Source organism: Nycticebus coucang, chromosome 4, assembly GCF_027406575.1.
Source record: "Nycticebus coucang isolate mNycCou1 chromosome 4, mNycCou1.pri, whole genome shotgun sequence".
Classification (NCBI taxonomy): domain Eukaryota; kingdom Metazoa; phylum Chordata; class Mammalia; order Primates; family Lorisidae; genus Nycticebus; species Nycticebus coucang.
In genome coordinates this window covers 72,999,785-73,026,194 of record NC_069783.1, presented here as the reverse complement: position 1 = coordinate 73,026,194, position 26,410 = coordinate 72,999,785, and the positions used below count along the sequence as shown (strand labels likewise).

The window sequence follows — 26,410 nt, the reverse complement described above, 5'->3', positions numbered from 1 at the left end:
TCTCATTGTAAATTAAATAAGTTGGCCTTTGGGTTTATACATCAGCCCTGGTGACCTTGGTTAGTATTGGTCATCATCCTTGGACTTTATCATCTCTGGGACACTCAAAAGATAAATTTCTGAGTCTGGAATGGGGTAGGTACCCCAAGAGACCTGTGAGACCTTTCTGGTGTTCATCAGCCACTCATGGAAAATTCTAAATTTCTACGTATGTGTGTTGCTGGATAATGGAGAAAAACTCACTTTACTTTTAAGAAATGAATCTGTTAGAGTCACAAATCTTATTACAAACCAACGTTAGGCAGAAAGCCAAAACAATATGTCAACACATGGTAACCAAACATGGAAGTCAAGCTTTTGGGTGATGGGGGTGGGAGAGTTACAGAATAGAAGGAGTGAGGCCACACAAAACAGTAAATTTAACTTCATGTAAGAAACAAATTCACACAAATATAATTTTTTTTTTTTTCTTGAGACAGGGTCTCGCTCTGTTGCCCAAGTTAGAGTATAATGGCATCATCATAGGTCACTGCAACCTTAAACTCCTGGGCTCAAGCAATCCTCCTGCTTCAGCCTCCCAAGTAGCTGGGACTATAGGTGCATGCTACCCTATCCTGCTAAGTTATGGTTTTTTTTTTTTTTTTTTTGCTTTTTTTTTTTTAAGGGACAGGATCTTGCTATTTTGTTCAGTCTGGTCTTGAACTCCTGGCCTTAAGAGATCCTTCTACCTCCCAAGTGCTGGGATTACAAGCATGACCCACCACACCTGGCCACAAGTATAATTCTTAAACCAAACAGCAACAAAGTGTTAACATTAAAGTTTGCATTCTATGGGAGATTACATTTTTCAAAAATCTTTAAAATTAGGATGTCCTGATGGGGAATTTTTTTGGGGGGGGCCAGCAATAAACTAACCATATTAACCGTATTAAACTAACTATATTAACTATCATATAATAATAACAATATTCAAAATAAGTACAGAAAGAAAGAAGCTGGATGGGGGAGAGGGCGCATTAAGAAAAAAAGAAGCTTCTCTTAGATCACAATGTTTATACACGTGCTCCAGATTTTACTCTTATTTAACTGCACGTAATGGCTAGCTTGTTGTTTTGTCTTCTCAAAGATCTGTGTCTTCCTTTTAGAAAATACTGATGACTGGGGCGGCACCTGTGGCTCAGTCGGTAAGGCGCCGGCCCCATATACCGAGGGTGGCGGGTTCAAACCCAGCCCCGGCCAAATGGCAACCAAAAAATAGCTGGAAGTTGTGGCGGGCGCCTGTAGTCCCAGCTGCTCGGGAGGCTGAGGCAAGAGAATCACTTAAGCCCAGGAGTTGGAGGTTGCTATGAGCTGTGTGATGCCATGGCACTCTACCTAGGGCCATAAGGTGAAACTCTGTCTCTACAAAAAAAAAAAAAAAAGAAAATATTGATGACTGATCCTCAGTGTCCTGAGAGTGTGAGATAATTGGTCTGAGGTTCAGGCTGCATTTGGGAATTCGTAAAAAGCTCCCTAATTGTCCTAATGCAGCCAAGGTTGAGAACTGCTGATGTCTGTTCTAACTGTGGCGGGATCAGTGGGGGTCATTAAGTCTTTGCCCAAGGGGGGAATTAGAATCCAGTTCTCTGGGTTTCCAGTCCTTTCCAGGTCCTCCGTGAAGGTGAGCCTCCTCTTCTCACCCTGTGTGTGGGTGTTGGAAGCGTGGGCTCTTCCTGGTAACTAGCCTGTGACACATTCTCCTGCTCATGGTATTAAATCAGCAGCAATGTCCTCCAGTCACATCCCTGACCAAGCAATGGCCGTGGAACAGGCCTCAGTGCTAGCACCTCTGTGTGTGACAGAGAGCTGCTTTCTGTGACATGTGACATTTTGAGTTCCCATTCTGCTCCATCCCAACCAGGACGAGGACACCTGCCACCCACCCCTGGCACAAACAAAGGCAGGAGACTATGCCACCGCCCAGGCCTGGGCAAAATCCCTAAAAGTCCTTTTCCAATGTGGAGATTTTCTTTCTACTTGACCTGCTTTTCCAACTCTAATTCCCCACTTTCTGAAGCCAACAGTGGTAAAATGGTCACTTTGCGTCAAGTTGCTTAGGATTACACATTAAACATTTTATCAGGTGTCCACAAGTTTTTAAACCTGGGTTTGACCAGAAGCTTTTTTTGTGTGTGTGATTTTTGGCCAGGGCTGGGTTTGAACCCACCACCTCTGGCATATGGGACCGGCGCCCTACTCCTTGAGCCACAGGCACCGCCTGACCAGAAGCTTTTTAAAGAGCCCTTTCTTTTATTCATTCTGGAAAATATTTAAGCATTTTATCATGGAAAATTCAAATTTATAGAAAAGTAGTACGTAGTGAGTTGAAGGTCACCCAGCCTCAGCAGTTACCAGGTGACTCACAGCCAGTCTCATCCCTCTACCCCCATCCACTACTCAGGGACACACACTCTAGATCATGTTGACACAAGTCTCAGACACTGTATCGCCCCATCTGTAAATAATTCGTGATGTGTCTCTAACAGATAAGCCCTCTTTCTTTTTAATGTCTTTAATGCAAAAAGAAATAACATGAATTCTTTAATTTTATTAAATTATCCGGGCAGCATCCATATTTCCCAGATCACTTCAAATAGTTTTTAAAAATACAATTGGTCCACCCATTGCGTTTGGGAGCTCTTAACTCATGTTTAATCTGCAGCCCCCTTCTTTATTTTTCCCTTGCAGTTGTTACTGTTGCAGAAACTACATCATCTGTACTGTAGGGTTTTCCGATTTTGATCATTGCAACTCTCTGGTGGTATTTAACATGTTGCTTTGCCTGCCTTGGGTTCAGGCTCATCCGATTCCTGTCTGGCTTTTTTACAAGACTGATTCCAGGTCTGTCCTAGACTATCCTAGCTGGTGGTGCGCACATCTACCGGGTGGCAGCTCATTCCCAGCTCATCTTTGCATGTATGTTGACAATTTTGCTGGACTATAATGATCATTGCACAGAACATGCTGAGTATTTTAAAGTATAATTAAATCGAGTGGGTTTTAGGCGCTTTCCCCCCAGTCACTTCTTTACAAGCAGACTTCCTCCAAAGTGATTGGTGAGTTCTTACTACCCTCAAGCAGGAGGGAGCAATCATTTAATGAGGACTAATCTGGGCTGGGAACACCAGAGAGGAAGCAATGCTCCTTATCTTCAAGAAGTTCAATGTCTGCCAGGCGGCCAGGCCTGGTGACTCATACTTGTAATCCTAGCACTCTGGGAGGCTGAGGCAGGTGGATAGCCTGAGCTCATGGGTTCAAGACCAGCCTGAGCCAGAGTAAGACCTCATCTCTAAAAATAGCCAGCATTGTGGCAGACACCTATAGTCCCAGCTACTTGAGAGGCTGAGGCAAGAGAACTGCTTGAACTTGAGGTTTGAGGTTGCTGTGAGCTATGACACTACAGCACTCTACCGAGGGCAACAAAGTGAGACTCTGTCTCCAAAAAAAAAGCTCAATGTCTGTTTGGCATTTGTCATGTACCAAGACAATCAGAAAATGTGATTGACTACAATTGACTGTTATTTTAGGCTCTGAGCCTGGGACATTAGGAACTTTACCTAGAACAGTATGTAGCACAGGGTTGCCTAGGATTATTCTGGCACAAATTGGTCTAGGATATGACCTAGACTTGAAGACTGTAAAAGCAGCTAGGGTATCCTTATATGCCACCAAGTTTTAAATCATCATGTTGAGACAGTGGTTCTGAAAGTGTGTTCCCTGGACAGCGGCACCCAGCACTCGCACCATCTGGGAACCACTTAGAAGGTTCAAATTCTCCGATGACCCTCCCTAATCCCCAGACCTACTGAATCAGAAACTCAGGGGGGCAGGCAGCAATTTGTATTTTCCCAAGCACTCCAGTTAGGTCTGATGCATGCTTCAATTACAGGACCACCCTCCCAGGATGTTTGTTACAGGAGAAATGCACAGAGTAACCAGCTTAGGCTCTGTGGAGGAAGCGGCACTCTCACTGGGTAGTGGAAAACAGAGAGGAAAGGGGACATTCTGCAGGACACTCATGGGTGATCTGCAGACCAGCAGCTTCAGCACACCTGGGAGCTCATCAGAAATGTAGATTTTTGGACCCCATCTCAGACCTGCTAAATTAGAATCTGTGTTTTGATACGATCCCCACACACATTACAGTGTGAGGCACACTGGCATAGAACACCTACTGTACTTAGACTTTGGTTATAAAATCAAAGAAATTAAGGCACAGAATGACTGTGCTAGAAAGGACAGACGCCCTCTTAGCTGGGGTTCTCAGAGCCATTCTAAGGGAAAGAGGCCATGTTCTCTGTGACTCATGTGCACAGGGTTATGTTTGCCTGCCTTGGGACCCCAAACAAGCTGAACTATCCCTAAGTCACACAATTCCATGTGATGACAAAGCAGGGGCTCCTCAATCTGCAGGGCGCAATTAATTAACCTGGGAATTTCCTTCTGGTGGGGTAACCAGGCATCAGTATTTTAAATAAATCTCTCCAGGTTTGAGGCTAAAGTGGGCTATGGTTGCACCACGGCCCTCCAGCCTAGGTGACAGAGGGAGTCCTTGTCAAAAACAAAACAAAAACTTGTCCCTAATGGATAGCCAGAGGTGAAAGCCATTGCTGTCATTCTTTAGTCCTCCATGTTTCCTTGTTCCACTCAAAGTGAAAATGAGCTAAATTTCTTTCTTTCCTTTCTTTCTTTCTTTCTTTCTTTCTTTCTTTCTTTCTTTCTTTCTTTCTTTCTTTCTTTCTTTCTTTCTTTCTTTCTTTCTTTCTTTCTTTCTTTCTTTCTTTCTTTCACGGAGTCTCACTATGTTGCCCTCCGTAGAGCACTGTGACATCACAGCTCACAGCAACCTCAAACCCTTGGGCTTAAGCGATTCTCTTGTCTCAGCCTCCCAAGTAGCTGGGACTATAGGAACCTGCCACAAAACCTGGCTATTTTTTGTTGTTGTTATTGTTGTTGTTGTTGCAGTTGTCATTGTTTAACTGGCCCGGGCCAGGATCGAACCCTCCAGCCTCGATGTATGTGGCTGGCGCCATAACCACTGTGCTACGGGTGCTGAGCCAAAATAAGCTAAATTTCTATTTGTAGCCATTAAAAACACAAAACTAAGTTGAAGGTGGCAGGTTTAATGGTTTAACATCTAGAATCCCAAAATATTTACAAAGAGGACTATAGAGGTATGCCTGGTGAAGTTCTCTAGTGTTCTGGAACTTTTTAAATCATGTTTTCAGGATTGTGGTAGCAAGGTCTAGTTCTGGTATTGCCTTTTACCTAGAGACAGGTAATTTGGCTTTTCTTCAGACTATAACCCAGCAGCTTAGTGCCCCTGTCTGTGTGTATGGAGCTTGTGTTCTGTGTGCCTAACACAGTACAAATAGTTGAAGTTCTGCAAGGCAGAGAGGACCACTTATCTTTGCTGTCTGGAGTTGGTAGTGGATATTTCAAAGAGGAGGCATGCTCTCCTTACAGGTGGAGTCGCATTTGTATGGGCAGAAGTCTAAAAAATGGGACCTCCAGAGAGAGAGAGAGAGAGAGAGTTGAGATTGTCTTGTCCAGGATGTTTGTAAGATAGTGAAGAGAGCAACCAATCTGGTGGCCCCATGCCCTGAGCCACATCTCACCTTTGGCTGAATGGGGTAAGGCCATGGAGTAGCAAAAGGACCTTAAGTAGCAGGCATTTCATGTAACTTCTGTAGCAATTTACCTTATCTATTTTTAAGCAAATGAAAGGGCAATCTGAATAGGAGAAGAAGAGAAAGACCCTCAGGGAAACAAGTTGAGCATTCCCTCAACTGAAATAGTTGGAATTGTCCTTTGTTCTATTTCTTATAAGCCCTTACGGTAATACATCTTTTAGAAAAACCTTACTCTTGGTATCATATAAACTTGCATCTACCATAATATAAATGATGCTCCTACAAACAGATTTCTCCAGGAAAAAAGTCAGCTACACCTTGGTGAGTCTCCAAGGCAGGCATCCACCTGGTCTCTGGCCCCAGCCCCCATTTTTAGGTTTTCCCTCACAGACATCCTCTTGTCAACCTCTCCCTTCTGCGTCCATCTATCCCCCCAAGGCCCTGACAAGTGCCTGGTTAACTTGTCTCAAATAAATGTGTGGAATCCAGGTGTTATTGTTGTTTAGCAGCTTCAGTGTATGTAGCCGGCACCCTACTCACTGAGCTATGGACTCAGAGCCAACACATTTTTTTATTTTTGTTTGTTTGTTTTTGAGACAGAGTCTCACTTGTTGCCCTTGGTCGAGTGCCATGGTGTCACAGCTCCCAGCAACTAGAATTGAGGTGTTAAATACTGATAATACAAAGCACTCATGTAATTAGATGAAGGGGAAATCTGACAAAGGAAAGGATGTTAAATATCATCAGCAATCAAAAGAATGCAAATGTGATATAAATTTTCAATTACCAAATGAACCAAGGTGAGAAAGATTGAAAATACTAGAGTCTGAGAGACTAGGGAAATGAGAGATCCCATGCACCTTGGGAGGAGTGTACACTGACACAGCTTTCTGGAAAACACTTTGGCGATGCAAACTATGAATGTAAAAAATGTGCAGACACAGCAATTCCACTTCTGAGAGTATACCCCAAAGAAATGAATGCACACAGGTCCTAGAATGATAGTCACTGAAATATCAACCATGATGTCTTCTGGTTGGGAGAACTTTAAATGACTTTACTTTCTTCTTTCTTTATTGTTCCTAAAATAATGAAAATAATGCTCCTCATTCTTAACATAGAAGCCAATACTAACAGAGTATATTTTATGGCACCATTCTAATTGCTGTATGCTGTGATCATTCCTGAAGAAAACAAAGGGGATGGGAGATTAAGTAACTTACCTAGGGTCCTCAACTAGTGAACGATGGGGCTGGGATTCAAAACCTGTCATGGCCCTCCACAGACTGCACTTTCACTGCACTAATTAGCCCCAATAGAGTGAAAGTTTCTTAAATCCTGCCCTCCCCCAAATCCCTCTCCTATGCTCAAAAGTCATCATTGTTAACCATTAGCCATCAATCCTTCCAAAACTTTTGCTGGACATTTCCAAACATATGTCCATATACACGTGTGTGCGCACATGCACACACACAGGTGTGTTCTTTTTTATAAAATAGAGAGATAGTGCCCATCCTTTTAGTCTATAAGTTCACCTTCATACTTCTTATTTCTCTCTGGACAGTATTCTACATGGACACACAGAGTCTATGTAATAATGCTTCTCCTGACAAACTGGCAGTTTCCAGTTCTTCATCCTAGCAGACACAGCTGCGGGAAACATCCTTGTGTACATATGACAGGGTGCAGATGTGTGATTCTATTCCTGTGATAATCTTCTAGAAACGGAACCACTGGGTCAAAAGGCACGCGCACTGCATGTTGAAAGAGATCGCCCGTGTCAGGAAAGCTGTGCTGTTACACCTGCTGTGGATGAGGGACCATCTCGTCATGTTTTCACTGACATAGGAAGTTGTCAGTCTTTTTAATTTTTGCCCATATGAAGGATGTATTTCACTTGTAATTTAAAAGTTCTTGCTTACTGGTAAAGTTGAGCATCTTTTCATATGTTTATTGACTATCTTCATTTCTTCTCAGAATTGTTTACTTTCTTATTGGGTAATTTGAAGTTTTTAAATTAATCTGGAAAAGGTTTGTTGTATAATAAATATTGGACTTTTATTACTTTGTTGCAAATAATTTTCCAAGTACCTTAGTTTTCTCTGAACTTGGTTTAGGTATTATTTTATGATATAGATGTTTTATTTTATTTTGTGTAATTAAATCTGTTCATTCTTTTCCTTTATGGCTTTACATTTTGTTCAGGAAATCTTACTCTACCATCTTCTCCAAGAATCTAAGAGATACTCTTCTGGCTGGGCACAGTGGCTCACACATGTAATCCCAGCATTTTGGGAAGCTGAAGTGGGAGGATCCCTTGAGCTCAGAGTTTGAGACCAGCCTGAGCAAGAGCAAGACCCCGTCTCTACTAAAAATAGAAAAACTAGCCGGGTGTGGTGACTGGCACATGTAGTCCCAGCTACTCAGGAGGCTGAGGCAGGAGGATCATTTGAGCCCACGAGTTTGAGGTTTCAGTGAGTTATGATGACACCACTGCTCTCTACCCTGGGCAAAAGAGCTGAGACCCTGTCTCAAAAAAAAGAAAAAAAAGAAAAGAAATACTCATATATTCTCTTCTAGTACATTTATATTTTTGTTCAGAGATTTATTTTTATAGTTAGACTTTAATCCATGAAGAATTTAGTGCAGTATTTGTTGAGTCCCTACAGGTTGGCTGTCTTTTAAACAACTCCTTCATCAAAACCCTAATTCCTATGGGTGCCCAGAGCTATGTCTGGACTACTGTCCCATCGATCACTTGTATATGTCTGGCCTGGAATCACATTGTTTTAATTACTCAAGTTTTTCAGTAAGTTGTTGTATCTGCTAAGGCATATCCCATTCCTCTTTTTTAAACTTCCCTCAGCCATTCTTGGACATTTACTTTGTCAGAGGAACTTTAGAATCAGATAGTCATGATCCCAAAATCCTCCCTGGGGATTTCGACTGGAATAGATGGAACTGCCCACTAACGTGAGGTTGACATCTTCCAGAGGGGAGCTGGGGGTCTCCGGCCAGGGCTCCTGCTCCCCTGGCAGCTGCCCAGGCCTTCAGGTGCTGCCCTTAGAGGACAGGTGGATGCTGCTTCTGCCTGGTGTCTGAGGCATCCCCACGCAACCACCTCCACCCCAGCCTCTGATTCCAAGCCTTCTGGAAAGGACAAATTCCTACACATTCTTGATTTAATTTCTTTCCTTCCCCAGATGACATGTGTTCTAAACTTTCAGAGCCAAATTCAGAGTGAAAAACATGGAATCCTCAGACCCTGGAGCAGAACCACTGAGGAATACATTTTGTCAGAGAATATTCTGCCTGCTTCTAGCAAACCGCACTGAACACTCACACATGACCAACCTGGGGTAACCAGGACCTAGCTGAGACTTTGTTAAAAGATAGCTTTATTGTCATAGAATAATCTAGAATCTTCTCATTTTAAGTGTACAGTTGCATGATTTTTGGTAATTGTATAGAGCTGTGCAACCATCACCAATTTTAGAACTTTCTTGTCACCCCCAGGAGATCCCTCATGCCCATTCATAGTCATTCTCTGGATGCTGCTTCGTCCTTAGCATGACACCCTGGTGCAGGGGGTTGGAGGATGCATAGTGAGTGTGTCCCCCAGAGATCCTCTGCCTATGAGTCTAGGACAAATGCTCCAACAGCATAGGCAGCATGACCCCAGCTCATACCCCTGACACCCCTTTCCTGGAGAGATCCAGGTCCAGCCTCCTCCAGAGGGCAATGGCCTCACTGAGCCCCATCATTCTCCCTTGCAGGTGGATAAAGTTTGAAGAAAAGGTGGAGGAAGGAGGTGAGCGCTGGAGCAAGCCCCATGTGTCTACACTGTCCCTGCACAGCCTCTTTGAGCTCCGCACCTGCCTGCAAACGGGGACAGTGCTGCTGGATTTGGACAGCGGGTCCCTGCCACAGATCATAGGTGAGGCAGGGCTGTTGTGGGCTGTGGGTGTCTCCTGTGGTGCCTGATGCCTGCCTGATTTGATAGGGACCAGCTTTGCCTCTGGCTCCCAAGCAAACAGGGAGAACAGCCCCTGGGCATGGTCAGAGATACCTGTTGCCATGACAATCTATGTCTTTTCAGGGTAAAATGGATCATCCTTCACCTTTAGGAAGTTTGCCATCATTTAGTGGCATGTCAGAGGGAGAGGGCAGCTTGCCTTCACACTTAAAAATTTTTGTGAGTTTTGTTAGATTTTGGCAGAAATATTATGCCCAAAATACTTTAGTAAAAATAATTCATTTTGGATCTAAAACCATTTAACACATTATTTTTGTGCTTTCTGGGGCACTTTCATATGTACTATTTCTTTTACTTTTCTTAATAATGTTGATGGAAAGAGCAGAGACTCCTCTATACCACGCACACACAGAGACAGGCATGTGCCCTTGAACTTGAGGAGAATGAGGGCTGGTGATGTGCCCAGGTTTCCACAGTTAGGGGCAAAGTCAGGACAATTTCCACATCCCCTGCCACCTCCAGAGCACCTTTATCCCACTTAGACTTGAAACTGGGGATCCCCACCCCGGGGCTGCTCTGTCCCCCATGGACAAGGCACGCTTGTTTCTCACACAGATGATGTCATTGAGAAGCAGATTGAGGATGGGCTCCTGCGGCCTGAGCTCCGGGAGAGGGTCAGCTACGTCCTCCTGAGGAGGCACCGTCACCAAACCAAGAAGCCCATCCACCGCTCCTTAGTCGACATTGGAAAGTCGGTCTCCACCACGAGTGAGTCAGGCCTCACGCTGGTGGGCATGGGGCATGCATTGCCAGTGTCAGCCCCCAGTGCCTGGATGAGCCTGTCTTGGTGGCTGGGAATTTTTGGAGAAATTCTGAGGTTCTGGGGATCTCTTAGTCTCCTTTATTGGCAGGTCTGCAGGGACCCCTCCACACACCCATGTTGTCCCCACCACCAGAGCAGAACAATTTCTAGGAAGGGAGTGGCCTGCACAATGCAATCCCCAGGGGTCCTGATGTGTGTCCTAATGCCTGGGCCCACCTTTGAGAGTAAGGTCTGGAATATGGCCTGGGAACAGAGAGGGAGGCCAGAAAGCTCCTAGGAGGTTCTCTTGTGCGCACAGCATTGGGAAACGCTGGTAGGGATGGGTGGTTTAAGGAAAGGACCCAGAAGTTTCCCTCTTATCCTCTATGAGGAGCCAAGAGCTTCTGCAGAAAATAGAGCACATCAGGGTGGGCTCATCTCAAGTGTGCCAGGACTTACAGACCCGACAGCTGGCATCACTCTGATTAGCAGAGTCCAGGGCTATTAAAGGAGAGTGGATTATTCCATGTACTTGAACCTCCAGCACTTTACTCTCAATATCTGAATCTAGATATCCAGAAACACTAGCCATGCTGAACCTGTCAGATAAATGCAATAACCAGGACAAAGTTGCTGCATAAAAATTCTTGAGGAATCTCTTTAAATGAATAGTTTAAAAACAGAAAGTGTTTAATGTGTCATAACACAAGATCCATACTCAGCACTTACCACGTTTAGGGCATTGTTCTGAGTGTTCTTCCTGTGTTGACTCACTTCATTCCACAATAACCCCATGGCATAGGTGCTGTTCTTATTATGCCCTTTTACAGATGAGGTACCTGAAATAGAGAGGTTAAGTCATTTGCCTAATGTCACATAGCTAGTAAGTGGCAGGATCAGGGATGAATCTGGGCGATGTACTACATCTGGAACCTATTTAATCAGTTGTGTATCTATCTTACTTTCCACAGTACAAATATTTTCTCTGCAACCTTATTCAGATCAATAACTTACTTCAAAAAAAAATTTCTTCCTGGAGGAGGATGAGACATGTCTTACAGCTCAGTTTTATTTACTTGGCATGACCCCATGAGTATCCCATGCTAATCCGAGAGGCTGTGCTACCCCAGCAAGGCTACCCAAGCTGAATCCCCTCTGTTCCTCCTCCCAGATCGCAGCCCCGCCCGGAGCCCAGCGCCAGGCCCGAGTCTACACCACTCCACCGAGGACCTGCGGATGCGGCAGGGCGCAGATTACGGACGTCTGTGTGAGTGCATTCGCCACGGCTCAGTGGCAGCTTGGTTCAGGCTATGGCAGCTGTGGCATTTCCACACTGTCATATGTGGAGAATAAAAGCCCAGGATCTGCCAAGAATTCTCAGGGCATGCATCCGGAGATGTTTTACCTTCACCCCAAACCTGAGCTGCTCTCAGGGCCTAATTTACCACTATAATATTTCAGATAATTCCTCTGAAAAATGAAGCTGTAGTCTAAATCAAGTCCTGGCATAATCAATGCCTAATCCCATGCTCTAGGCATTTTTATCTTAGTCTGTACTTTTGTTTTCACCAAACTACTAGCCCTGCTTTGGGGGTCAAAAGCTTTCCTAGAAACCAAATTAATAACAGGCTAGGTCCTTTCCCCCTGGACAATCAGGCAGCGTTCCTACCACTGGGTGACAGTCTTGTGCCACCACAGAGAAGAAATGCAGGCTTGGAAGGTAAGAGGTTGCAGCCGGATTTTTCAGGCAGTTCATCAGGGACGAATAGACAGGTGAGCTGCGGGAAGGAGAGAGAGCTTGGGAAATTAGGAGAAACAGAAAAAGCAGTGTACAGAAGTATTTTCCTTTAAATACTTGTATTAAAATGCCCAAGAAAGAATAAATTAGAAGGGGGCAAGATTGGAAGCAAAACCCTGGGCCTGCACTCAGGAACAGAGCGGACAGGGCAAAGCCAGAGTTAATGAGGAATGGGAAGCGGGAGGCGGGAAGCAGAAGGGGCCTGGTCCTAGACTTCTCCCTGAATGGCCAGAATATGGAGGGAGGGGCTGTGAGTGGCATAGAGTCCCCAAGGGGCCAAATGGTGCTGCTGTAAGGGTCTGAAGTTGAGAAGCGAGAGCAAGACTGGAGATGCACCACCCTGGGTGTCCCTTGGCTGACATGTGTGGTGGAAGCAACAGGAGCGAATGTGATTGACCGAGGAAGGCGACGGTGACACATCTGGAGGGGAAGAAGGCAAAGACGGGAGTCTGAGGAATGCCAAGAAAGAGAAGGAGCCACAGGAAGACCAGTGTTTGGGAAGCAGAGAGTGGCCATCAGCCAAAAGCTGAGAAGTGATGGGTCTGTGTGTGTGCAGGAGATGATGCCGCTAGCGGGCAGCGGCAGCTTCCCCCGTCTTCACAGAGGAAGGAAATATTGGGCAATTCATATAATTCTCTCTCGCCGTTCTCTTTATGGGGAGCCTGCCTCCCCTTCATCAGCTAAATCCTCGGCCCATCTTTAACGACTCTCATGGGTCATGGAGAACAGAAGTGAAACGGGCTTCCTCACAACGAACTACAAGCTTAGTGACACCTCATCTAATAACACATCTCTGCCCCTCTCTCTGTCCGGGCTCTGTCACCCACAGAGTAGACATCCTGGTAGGGTCCAGGAAAGTGGGGTGGAGAGGTAGAGACCTGAGTGGAGTCTCAAGTGTGCCAGGACTTACAGACCTGGCAGCTGGTGATTCAGAGGTGAGGAGGAAGAACCAGGGTCTAGCAACTTTTTCAAGAAAGCTGCCACTGGGCGGCGCCTGTGGCTCAGTGAGTAGGGCTCCGGTCCTCTATACTGAGGGTGGCGGGTTCAGACCTGGCCCCCGCCAAACTGCAACAAAAAAATAGCCGGGCATTGTGGCAGGAGCCTGTGGTCCCAGCTACTCGGGAGGCTGAAGCAAGAGAATCGCTTAAGCCCAAGAGCTGGAGGTTGCTGTGAGCTGTGGCACCATAGCACTCTACTGAGGGCAACAGAATGAGACTCTGTCTAAAAAAACAGAAGAAGAAAACTTCTGGAAGGAGAGTGAGGGAATGCTAGCTTAAGGAGGCTGGGGGACTAAGAGAGGGGGTCCTCACTTTCACTGTGAACATGGGAGAGGCGTGAGTAGGGCCAAGGGAAAAGGACCTGTGAGAGCCTCGCTTCCCTGATGTACCTTTTTTTCTTGTCTCCTAGGTCACGCCCAGAGCAGGAGCATGAATGACATTTCCCGGACACTAAACACAGACCAGGTAGCAAAGCTCTTGCCCTTGGCTGCAGTGGAGGGCCCAGGCAGGAAGAATCTCTGGTTTCAGGGGCAGGGGACCTCTGTGGGCACAACTCCACTCCCCTGAAGGACCAGAAGACCCCAGGAAGGATGCCAGTGGGGGCACTAGGCCGCCCTGGTGACTGCCCAACCTGTCAGTCAGGTACTGAGTCCCGGGTGCTGGCTCTGTGCCAGGCCCTGGGAACAGTGGGGGACAGAGAACCAGATCAGATGATGCCAGCTGTCCTTGAGCTTGGGCTCTGTTGGAGAGAGAGGACCAGCACACAGACCTTCACCTCCCCTGTGACCCACGAGTACCTTTAAAGACAGGGTAGAGATTGGGACTGGCAGAGAGAAGGAAGCTGATCCTCCCTATTGGGAGAACAGTGGCAGTTGTTTAACTGGACCACCCAAAATAATGTGTTTTCTTCTTCAGATGGGACAGGAGAACATTACCTCTGGTCTCCCACTAACTTGATCTCTTAATGAGATCAGAATCCTACAAACAGGTTGGGAATTCTGCCTAGAGGAGGCCCCTCAGTTCCTGTATACCTCAGGACAGAAGGGTCCATGATCCCTCACCTGTGCCCCCGGAATAGGAGTAAGGTGACAAAGGAAACCTGCAATGTGGTGAGGAATCCTCAGGAGCTTGGGTGACCTCATGGCCTTTTAGGTCCCCCCCAAGTCTGATGGAAGGCATAACCAAGACAGTCCCTCGTGTCCTGGGGGTCCTTTGTGGCCAAAAACAAAATAATAACAATGGCAAGATCAGCCACCGTGTAAGGTCCACTCACTGGGTGTGCTGCACTGTGCCACATCGGGACAGCACCATTGTCACCCCCATTTTACTCATCAGAAAATGGTGAGGCATAAAGCACTGAACATGCCCAATCCATACTGCTGAAAGGTGGCAGAACCTTGATTTGACTCAGGCAGTCTGATTGTAGACCCCTCAATTGGGGAGTAATTTAGGAACCAGTCAGAATTCCATAATATTATGTGGCAAAGTCAACACTTTTCGTCACGCATACAGACAGCAGAGCCATGGTAAGAAAGCATTACCTACTTTCATAACCTATTTTAATCAAGGCGTAACTGGTAATGAAAATACTAGTGTCACCTGCACCAGGCAATGCTTCCCTGGTTTAGGGACCCAGCTGCTCAGTACTGCAGTACTGGGGCTCATGTGCCAGTGGGTGCTCTGCAGGTACAAGCCCAGGGCATTTGCTCTGCAGGCACTTTCTTCATCATTGGTCTGAAAAAAACCTAAACTCCATAGCTGTTCTCAGCAGCAGCTCCCCCATGAACAGAGAATAGGTTCAGACAGCACTGCCACACTGCAAGGAAGCCACAGTACAGGGCTGGAACAGAGTCCAGTGGGGTCAGGAGGTGGGGTCAGCAGTGCCCTGGTCATGGGGGCTTGTGCCTGGGCTGTGGCCAAGCCAGGATGTCCAGAACATCAGCATGCCCCCATTTCTGGGATTCTACCACCCTGGCCTCTGACCAAACATGTCACAACCTACAGTGAAAAACCAAGGCCCTATGTCAATCCTTCTCTCCTGGATTGCAAGTGAGTTGGCTGGACCACCCCAGGACCACTGCAGGGTGCTCCTGCCCACCTCACCTCTCCTCTCACTCCCTGGACATTCTCCCTGCCTGATGCCAGGGTCCTGGAGCTGGTAGGGTGATGGTGGCTGCCCTGGCACACCCAGACCTCCACCCTGAAGATCGCTGCTTATTAATCAAATGACTATGCCCCAGACAAAGGGACTTTTTGAGCCTTGGGGACTCTGGCCTTCACGTCAACTCCTGCCCTTGGTTTCCTCATCACATTAGGATCCTTGGGGCTGTTGATGATTGACAGGTAGTTTTGGAGATGTTCCCTCCCCCCACTGGATCTGAAAGATTATCAAGGTGCAGCCCTCACTCATGTCCCTCTCCTCGTTCTAACCAGCCCAATATGTGCCATGGCCCCTTGCAGGTGAGTCAGGAAACAGCTATGGGCACAAAGTGGCAGGACCTCTTGGCCATACCCAAGCCCACAATGACCCCTCCATGGGGATGGGAACCTGAGTCTTCTCTGTGCCTGCAAGAAACAGACATTTCTAAACCTACAGGGGAGCTTCCAGCCAGGGGATTGGGGGGAAAGTTGCAGTGTCCACAGCAGCTCTCCTCAGAACCAGCCCTTCCCCGTGTGGCCACTGTGGACAGCAGCCAGCCCTGCCCTCTCTGGACACTGCCTTTCCTCCCACTATGAATCTATCTGTATCCATCCTCTCTCTGGCCAGAGGGAAAGCAATCTGAGAAAGTAAAGACTAAGAAGAACTTGAAAGTAACTGGGCCAGGGGCATTTTTACAAGAGGGCTGAAGTCAAGAACACAGAGGATAAGTCAGGGCAGGGTTTGTCTGCAGTACTTCTCACATCAGACTCCACTGGTCTGCCAAAGTGACCTTCCTGCCCTGATCAGACACTAGTCAGTGGGACTGGAGAGAGGCCACCTTGATAGTCGCATGCTTTCCTGGAAGGTACCCTAGGGGTGGCTTGGGAGCACAGGAGTCTCCCACAGATTTGGAGACTGCTCCAGGGGTTCCTGTGAGCCGGGAAGCCAGTAGCAAAGGGAAAGCAAAGCCTGTCTGCTGGAACCATCGGAACAGGTTGGGAGAATTTTTTCCAGCGAGGCCTCCAAGCGTCTGAAGGGCATTGAGGGAGTGACGGCAGGTATCCACTGAAGGGCAGCGAGAGAGCATCCACGGGTAGCTCATTTCCCTCTCCCTGACCAGCGGAAAAACAAATTTATGAAGAAGATCCCGAAGGACTCAGAGGCCTCCAACGTGCTCGTGGGTGAGGTGGACTTCCTGGACCAGCCATTCATCGCCTTCGTACGTCTCATCCAGTCTGCCATGCTGGGCGGGGTGACCGAGGTGCCCGTCCCCACCAGGTGAGAGCCACTGTCACCTGCCCCGTGCCACCCTCAGAAAGTGAGCTGTCCAGCGCTACTGCCAGAGACACCCCTCAACATACTGGTGTGCCAGGGAGGGAGATCTTCTGACCAGGGAAGAGTTTTAGAGATTTCATTAAAAATAAGCATAACAGAGAAGGAGACAGCAGCTAGGAGGGAAGCTGTCAGGTGGGCTTGGCCAGCAGGACGAAGACGAGGGTGCCAAGGGGGGCCCAGTGGGAGTGGAAGAGGCAGTGCTCCCCCAAAGCAAACATAGGGCTCAAAGGAGGGAAGTTGAAAAGCCAAGAATGGATCCTGCTTAGGGCCAAGATTTCTTCTGTTCACCTGCTTCTGTTTTCCCTTTCACTTTCCTCCTCCTCTTACATCTTCTTTGTCTCCTCCTTTATCTTCTTTGCAGATTTCTGTTTATACTACTGGGTCCTTCCGGGAGAGCAAAATCCTACAATGAAATTGGCCGCGCCATTGCAACCCTCATGGTGGATGACGTAAGTGGTGATCAGAAGCACGTTCCCATCAGGTGCGGCCCCTTCACTGACTTGTCCAGCAGGTACTTCTGAGCACCTGCTGTGTAGCAGGTGCTGTGCCAGATGCTGAAGATTATGGGAATCAGGGAAGAATCACTGTCCTTTAGGAGTGACCAGTCAAGGTCACCAGGAGTCCTCAAACTTTTTAAACAGGGGGCCAGTTCACCGTCCCTCAGACCGTTGGAGGGCCAGACTATAGTTAAAAAAAAAACAACTATGAACAAATTCCTATGCACACTGCACATATCTTATTTTGAAGTATAAAAACAAAACGGGAACAAATACAATCACACCACCGCATGTGGCCAGTGGGCCGTAGTTTGAGGACCCCTGGTCTATACAGTAACATTAACCATATGCTAGCTGCCCAGGGAGTTGGGAGGACTTCACGAATGAGAGGGCTTTAAAGCGAGGGGTGATCAGGAGGTAGCTAGACCCAGCACAGGCCTAGAAGGCGGGCATTCCAGACAAAGGGCAAAGGTTGGGCTTAGAGAAGCTGGATGGAAGTGGTTCGATGTAGGTTCAGTGCAAGAGCTTCGAGGGCAGGAGGTGACACTGGACAGATGAGCCAGAGACTCCACAGAGCCTGTAGGCAGAGCTGAGAGTTCACACTCTGTCCCCAGAGTGCTGGGGATCCTAGAGGACTTTAACGCAGGGATAACCTGATCACACTCCAGAGCATGCACGCTCTGGAGACAGCGTGACTGACAAGCTTCCCAGGGTGAAAAGCTGGGAGGTGAAAATGGATGTGAAACATCCGAGCTCCTTGGACTGGGCACTGCAAAGGTTTCCTAAGGTGCTGACTGTGTAGAAAACTGAAACCAGAAAGGCTAAGTAAACTGCGGAAAGAACACGGAGACTGCCTTCAGGTCCACCTGGCCATGTTCTCCCTGCTGTGCTGTGTTCTCATCCCCAGACCCCAGAGCAAGTGGGCAGGCGAGCAGTGGTTCAGAGGGTTCCTCTGACACTAGACACGAGCCCTTCAGAGAGAACCAGTCTTCGCCCTCCTCTCTCCTTGCCAGCTCTTCAGCGATGTGGCCTATAAAGCTCGCAATCGGGAAGATCTGATCGCAGGGATTGATGAGTTTCTGGATGAGGTCATTGTCCTTCCCCCTGGAGAATGGGACCCAAATATCCGAATCGAGCCCCCCAAAAAAGTGCCCTCTGCTGACAAGAGGTGTGTATCTCAGTGAGGAGGTCGGGAAGTGGGGAGGGCAAAGGGAGTTTCAACTTTGCTGGTATCACTTTATTTCTTTTAAAATAAACTGCAAGCTAACTGAGCATTTGTAAAATCTGGGTGCTGGCCCTTCCCAGGACTGGGGGCTCCACTCTCCCTGGTCCCCCTCCTCTTCTAGGAAATCTGTGTTCTCCCTGGCGGAGCTGGGCCAGATGAACGGCTCTGTAGGAGGAGGTGGTGGTATGGCTGCAGGAGGCGGCGGCGGAGGTGGCTGCGGGGCTGGTGGCAGTGGCACCAGTGGAGCCAGCGGCGGGGATGACGGAGAGATGCCAGCTGTGCATGAAGTCGGAGAAGAGCTTATCTGGACAGGAAGGTGCCCACCTCAGGCCTGACCGTGACCCTGCGGTCCTTTAGGCCTCTTCCCCTTCTCTCTCAGCCTTTGGGACCTTCCCTACCACTGCCTGTAGTACCTGCTCAGGCCATGGGCTCTGACCAGGGTGCTTTCTCCCTCCCAGAGCCCTCAAAGCCCCTCCTGGATCTCAAAAAGGGAGATCCAAGAGAAGGGAATGGGAGAGCAGACACAGGAGTGGAGGAAGTCAAACTGTTCTCTACATACCCTCCTATCTAGAACCTGTTTCCTAGGACTGCCACAACAAAATACCACATACTAGGTAGCTTAAAACAACAGAAAGTTGGGTGGTGCCTGTGACTCAAGGAGTAGGGCACCAGCCCCATACACCCGGGGTGGTGGGTTCAAGCCTGGCCCAGGCCAAAACTGCAAAAAAAAACCCAGAAAGTTATTCACCTTCAGTTCTGGAGGCTGGAAGTTTCCAATCAGATGTTGGCAGGGCCATGCTCCCTCTGAGATTCCAAGGAGAGTTTTCCTGCCTCCTCTCAGCTTCTGGTGGTCTCCACCAATCCTTGGTGTTGGCTGCTTGCAACTGCATCACTCCCGTCTTTGCCTCTGTCACCATATTGACTTCTCCCTGAGCATGTCTCTGTCTTCATGCAGCATTCTCCCCCTCTTACAAGGACACCCTAATGTATTTGGACTAGGGTCCACCCTAATAACTTCATCTTAACTTGATTGTATCTGCAAAGACCCTTACTTCCTCGTAAGGTCACACTCGCAGGTCCTGGGGTTTAGGACTTTAATATATCTTTTGGGAAGATACAAGTCAATTCATAACAGTCCTTTCTTTTTCGCTAAACCCAAGATTATCTATTCAAAAACTTATTTTCTGTTTTTTTAAGAAAATCAGAGAAAATTCTCCTGGGTTTCTCTGACAGCCCTTGGAGACACTCGGGTTGATTTAGATCCAGGATTGGACATGGTTCTGCAAAGCTGTGAGTAAATTACAGCTTTGAGAATGAAGCCCCCCTGTCCAGGGGATTTGGCAATATCTAGAGACATTCTTGTTTGTCACAACTGGAGGGGGAGACGCTACTGGATTCTAATAGGTAGAGGCCAGGGGTGCTGCTAAACATCTCACAATGCATGGGACACCTTCCTCCCCTCTGCCAACAAAGGATTATCCAATCCAAAGTGTCAATAGTGTCAAAGCTGAGAAACTCTACTGCATGCTAAGAAGTGCATTAGGAACTAAGGGAAATAGCACCCCAATAAACACTGTCCCCAAACCTAAAATTCCCCTCTTAGTTGTTCTAGAGAGCAAAGAATACCTCTTACAAATTTAGAATTTGTCCTTCATTAATCTGTGTTATAATCTGGAATGTCTCTGTTTCCTGAAGTTGGACACACCTGTGTTTCCCAAAGGCAGGGGCCCTGGGGATAATCAGGCATGTGAGGGGATCACCATTAGTGACCCCAAGGACTTCCATTCCATCAGACTGTCCCTTTCCCAAACAGGCTGTCTAAGTCCACCCTTTCCAGTGTGGATGGAGCCACCACAAACTTTCAGATCCTAAGGTTCTGGTGGAAAGATCCTTGCCTTCCCCACCCCGCCCCCCACCCGCCAAGTTCCCTTGCTTGCCCCAGACTCTGCAGGTCCTTGTAAATAGTCTGCTTCTCCTGATGGTGAGAAAGCACCCACTGGGCCTGTCTTAAGCAGGTTCTTTGGTGGCCTGCTCCTGGACATCAAGAGGAAGCTGCCCTGGTTCCCAAGTGACTTCTATGATGGTTTCCATATTCAGTCCATCTCTGCCATCCTATTCATCTACCTCGGCTGTATCACCAACGCAATCACCTTTGGTGGGCTTCTGGGCGATGCCACGGACAATTATCAGGTATGTGTGAGACAGGATGCAAGTGTGAAACCAGTAAAATCTGCTGCCACCTGGTGGCAGCAGGAAGCTTCTTCCCACCCAAGGTTTCATTCACCATCCAGGCAGAGGCCATCCTTTTTGTCATTCTTTACCCTTCAAAATAAAAAATAATCATCTAACAGTAATTAAAAGATCTAAAGGGCGGCGCCTGTGGCTCAGAGAGTAGGGCGCCGGCCCCATATACCGAGGGTGGCGGGTTCAAACCCAGCCTCGGCCAAACTGCATCAAAAAAAAATAGCCGGGCGTTGTGGCAGACGCCTGTAGTCCCAGCTACTCGGGAGACTGAGGCAAGAGAATCACCTAAGCCCAAGAGCTGGAGGTTGCTGTGAGCTGTGACGCCACGGCATTCTACCAAGGGCGATGAAGTGAGACTCTGTCTCTAAAAATATATATATAGATAGATAGATAGGTTAGACTTCTAAGGGGAATCAGCTATTAAATGAACTGATACTTGGACAAATTTAATCAACTCCATTAACTGAGTTGCTAATGTGGCTTTCTCCCCACACTTTTTTTAATTAAGCCAACCTTGAATTCTTAGTTTGGAGTTAAGACAGTTTTAGAAGGATGGTAACCTCCCACCATGACAACAACACAGGCCTCTGTGAGAAAACATCAGCTCAGCAGAGACACCAGCCCAATTCCTAGGCTCCTAGGCAAGGGTCTTCTCTGATGGGTGCCTATAGAGTGAAGCCACTGGATAGCTCAGTGCACCCTTTGTAGATAAACTGAGGTGAATGCCTATTGCCAGCCACCCCTCTCTCCTCAGCTTCAGGTTCAATGTCCAGCTGCCATCTGGGCATATGCGTGTGGCTGCTCCTCAGGAGTCCCCAGCTTGCCCAGACAACATTCATCCATCTTCCCTCCTGACCTGCTGCTACTGGGCTTCCCCCAGCATAACACCTGACACCATGGTTCTCTCAGCTATCCCCATCAGAAAGCTGGCCTCATCCCTGATTCAAGGATTCCTTCCCCAAGTGTCCTCCTGACTGGGTCCTCCTTACCTCTCTGCAGCCCTGCCCTGCTCTCCCACTCCACGTTCCCTTTTCCATCAGTCCTGATCATTGTTCAGTTCTTCAAAGACATGCCGTCTTCCAACCCCAGACTTTGTACACACTGTCCCTCTTCCTAGGACACACTTTCCCATCACTCCACTTAACTCTATTCTCCTGGTCAATACTCTGCTCATTTTGGGGGTCTGGTACATAATAGGAACTTAACAGAGGTTGAATGAATGAATGAATGGATGATCTGACCTCTAAAAGGACCAAATACATGTTTGGATGAGTGAATAATTAGATGGAGGAATGGATTAGACTACTGTGGGAGGAAAATGGATACAAGGACAAGCATATCCACTGTTTTCTAGGTTATAGGATGCCCTAACAGTCACACAGAATCTTTATACAAATGGAGTTAGGGAGGGCAACCCTGGTCATGTTGTGGAGTAAGAGACAGGGAGCAGAGAAGGGGAGGAGGGTTCAGAACAAAGGCCACACAATGAGGCCGGGGCCCTTGGAGGGCTGGCTCGGCTACCACTGTGTGGAGAGGGCCCTGCTCCTTTCTGCATGAGCCTCAGACTCCTCATGTCTCCAGGGAGTGATGGAGAGCTTCCTGGGCACTGCCATGGCTGGCTCCTTGTTCTGCCTCTTCTCGGGACAGCCTCTCATCATCCTCAGCAGCACAGGGCCCATTCTCATCTTCGAGAAGCTCCTCTTTGACTTCAGCAAGTAGGTGTCCTTCGGTGTCCCAGGTGCCTGCTCTCATGCTTTGGCAGTGTACTAAGGCCAGGGCAGGGGAACAGACTCAAAGGGGAGGCTAGAGTGAGGTACCAGAGCCCTCCTTAAGTACAGGGGAGGAGGGACATGGTGCTCCAGGTGGTCCCTCCTGACTCCTGCCAGATACCTGCCTTTGAGCCACCCTAGTGCATATTAGAACAGCCCATAGGGACCAGCCAAGACAAGAAGAGGCTCATGAGCAATTACAACTTGAAGGTCAGTGCAGTGTAAAAAGTCTTGGGCTACATGTCAGAAGGCTGCACCTGGACCTGGGCAGTTCCCAAATCCACTCTAGGCCTAGCTGCCTTCATTTACAGCATGAGAGTTGGGAACTGGATCATTTCTAAGGCCCGCTCGAGCCCTGTTACCCTGAAATGCCATTTTTTTGCTTACTCTGGGTATCTGTTTCCAACTGTGTGAGCACTGAGATGTCTTGGTGCTTCCTGTGTCTTCCTGCCACCCCCATGGGATCTCAGAGATCAGATAACTCCACCCAGGAATTGTCTCTAGCCCTCTTACAGTCCCTAGATGGGCATCTGTGCCATGCACAGCCAGGAGCCCTGGGCTGGAGGCCCCTCCCTTCCCTCTGCCTTCCAGAGGCAACGGCCTGGACTACATGGAGTTCCGCCTCTGGATTGGCCTACACTCAGCTATCCAGTGCCTTGTCCTGGTGGCCACAGATGCCAGCTTTATCATTAAATACATCACCCGCTTCACCGAGGAGGGCTTCTCCACCCTCATCAGCTTCATCTTCATCTATGATGCCATCAAGAAGATGATCAGTGCCTTCAGGTACTACCCCATCAACATGGACTTCAAGCCCGACTCCATCACCACCTACAAATGCGAGTGCGTCGCCCCTGACACAGGTGACCGGTAACCCCAGATGTTGTATGGACCCTCCCCCTTCCCACCCGCTTCCCTATCCCACCACAGCTCTCTACTCAAATGCAGGAGACTGAGCCTATATGGGAAGGGCTGCTCAGCACAGGGCTTACTGCTCCAAGGGAGCAAATGCAGGGTCTTAAACCCAGTTTTCCAAAGGAAGCCATGGGAATAGTAGATCTCATAAGAGTCACAATACTCGCATCCAGGTTTATAATCAGGAGAGCATGGGTATACCCCAGGAAGAAGTAGGCAACTTTGCCTTGGTGTGGGGTGATGTGGAGGCCACACACTTGTCAGAAGTGCTGCCCAGGCCAGAGGGAGATCCATAGTGTGTAATGCACCCCCCAACTCCATAGTGCGTGCTACAATGAGCTCTGCCCATCACTGTGCTGCCAGAGGGGTAACACATCTTGTAAGGCGAGACCATACCAGATGGATGAACATCCCTATAAATGGGAATACATGCAGGGTAGAGGGTCCATCAACCATGCCATTTCAAAAATGGCTGGAGAACCTGGGGTTATTCAGCCTCTTAGGGATGTGAGAGAAGACTGGTATGTCATGGAGAGGACGCATTCACCCTCAGTAACCATGAGATGTAGAACAGAATGGGGAATGGGGAGCAGAAGTTCCAGGGAGCCAGATGCTGGCTGAATTTAAGAAGAACTTACAGTGGTGGAGTCACCGCCATGAGAGGTCTCAGCACCCTCGGCTAGTAACAAGTCACTTGGACACTCTGGAGGTCTATCTGCCAAGGATGTTGTAAAAAGGATCCCCACACTGGGTGGGAGGCTGAATTGGTGAACTGATAATAGTGCCATTCCTGTGGAGTTACTTTCTGGCCATAAAAACTGTCATATGCATATTAAAGCTTCCCTGTGTCTGAACTTCTGATCCCCTTCACAGTCATAATCATGCCCCCGAGAGTCTTCTGTGGGATGTTCCCAGGTTGCCAGGGATGCTACAGAGCAGGAGCAGGAGATCCGTACACACATATCCAGGCACCACCAGGTTGGACTCAGAGAGAGCAAACTGAGGTCCAGAGACCACCCAAGATCACACGGAACCTCCATTTCCCAAGCCATAAAAGAGCAATAGCAATGCTGGTCCTGCCCGTCCTGTAGGACTCTTGTGAGGTTTTCAGATCTATACCCAGGTTGAGTTGGAGGAAATAAGTAGATATTGGGTTGGTCAGCCCCTTAATACATTACTGTGGATAAAAAATTCATCACAAGCCAGTCTAAACATTTGTTGTATGATTATTGTGTGCCCTACTTTAGCCCAGGCCTTGTGGAAGGAATTGAATTGTCCTTCTATCTCTCTTCTCTGACACTGTACTGATACTGTAAAGAAGTCTATCTAGACTCAATTTTTCCATCATTAATTTTAAGTTATTCCATTAAAATCCAGTGATAGGTGAAGCTCCCCTTTGTCCTAAGCCAGGGCATGTTGTTTGCCCAGAGCAAGGAGAGCCTCCCATAGGCCCTTCCCTTCTGCCTGGGGTGAATCCTGCCTCTGTGGGCCAGCACCCAGCAGAGCACTCCTTTTTGGTGCTTGTGCCGCCCAGACTGTGGATTCATTGCTCTGAACACAAAGTTTTCCCAAACATGTCTTCTAGAAGCAAAGGTCTTTGATCTCTTTTAGAAACAGTCCAAACTCTAGAGTCATATGGAATAATGCATCCACAGAAAAAACCAAACCTGGGGTGCCTTAAGCACAGGGAAACTAGGAGCATAGAAGGTAAGGTTTGAGGAGCATAATAAAGCCACTTGTTCCCAGATAGCTCCCTACTGGCCGTGCCCAAGTGCCTGATGTCACCTCATTCCTTTGGGTCATGCTATTGGCATGGTTCTCAAAGCGTGGTGCCCAGACCAGCAGCATCCGGCAACTTTTTAGAAATATAAATTCTGGGGCCCCCGCTCCAGGCCTTCTGAATCAGAATCTCTGGGGTAGGATCCGACCATATGTATATCCAAAAGCCTTTCAAGTGCCTCAGCACCTGTGGCTCAAGTGGCTAAGGCGCCAGCCACATACACCTGAGCTGGCAGGTTCGAATCCAGCCCGGGCCTGCCAAACAATGATGGATGCAACCAAAAAATTCCCCCAGCGGTGGAGGCAGGAGACTCACTTGAGCCCAGGAGTTGGAGGTTGCTGTGAGCTGTGATGCCACAGCACTCTACCCAGGGCGACAGCTTGAGGTTGTCTCAAAAAAAAAAAAAAAAAAAAGCCTTTCAAGTGATTCGGATGCACTTTCAAGTTTGAGAACCACTGCTCTATTGAACTGCTGATTAGTAATACTGAGCCACTATTAGCCACTAACCCCAGTAAGATTAGGTTTTCAATTTCTTCACAGAGAATAGAGAAGCTGAAACCAGTACAAGTTAGTTTTAATTAGGAGAATGTGGTAAGTGCTAGATATTTGGGATACTGAGGAGAGGGGTTGGGGGTTTAAGGGTCTTTCCCAGTCTATGGACCACCTGCTTATTGATTGTTCCATACTCTGCAAAGCCTGGTCTCACTATGGCATACTCACTCTTTGTCAGTCTTCACCACTCTCTCTTATATTTAATTTTGTTTCCATTGTAACTGATTTGTATTCTATTTATAAACGCTGCACACATTGATTTGGCTGCTTTCAACCCCAAGTGAGTACCACTTTGTAAACACGAAAATTTTAAAATATTTGATAGTTGGAAACTTTCTGGAATTTCCCATGTTACATTTCTTCCATCTGCATCTCAAATGGATTTCAGATAAACTGTACAAACTTCTCAATACAAAAGAATTGATAAGCCTAAGCAGAAGACATGAAAGGAATGTCTGGTCCAATGAAAATATTGGGTAGTGGAAATACTTCTGAAGTCCCGAGGTTCAAACATCAGCCAGGAATTCTCCAGCACTTGAGTGGGTGGCCCTGGGTCAGGCTTCTTGCCCAGCTTCTTTCTCTGTGTCCTCAATTGAACATCATGTTCTTGTGGTCAGTGATGTGAGGAAAAACAACTGATATCCCTGATTTCTAATAAGTGAAGCCATCTTCAAAACAATCCTCCGTGTTTGTAGCGATTTTAGGAA

At 47.7% G+C, this 26,410-nt stretch overlaps 1 protein-coding gene across 5 annotated transcripts in view; it reads left to right on the top strand.

Moving 5' to 3' along the window:
* SLC4A5 (solute carrier family 4 member 5) overlaps nt 1-26,410 on the top strand; it is a 103,980-nt gene that overhangs the window by 48,337 nt on the left and 29,233 nt on the right. For 3 of the 5 annotated variants that reach the window (XM_053587801.1, XM_053587802.1, XM_053587803.1), the window contains exons 3-13: nt 9,449-9,609; nt 10,264-10,416; nt 11,622-11,717; nt 13,656-13,711; nt 16,507-16,664; nt 17,083-17,170; nt 18,232-18,386; nt 18,565-18,759; nt 20,456-20,633; nt 22,269-22,402; nt 23,048-23,319. In XM_053587801.1, the coding sequence (XP_053443776.1) occupies nt 9,449-9,609; nt 10,264-10,416; nt 11,622-11,717; nt 13,656-13,711; nt 16,507-16,664; nt 17,083-17,170; nt 18,232-18,386; nt 18,565-18,759; nt 20,456-20,633; nt 22,269-22,402; nt 23,048-23,319 (1,646 nt within the window). The remainder of the gene's footprint in view (nt 1-9,448; nt 9,610-10,263; nt 10,417-11,621; nt 11,718-13,655; nt 13,712-16,506; nt 16,665-17,082; nt 17,171-18,231; nt 18,387-18,564; nt 18,760-20,455; nt 20,634-22,268; nt 22,403-23,047; nt 23,320-26,410) is intronic. The other 2 variants (XM_053587805.1, XM_053587804.1) reach the window with 1 other exon arrangement.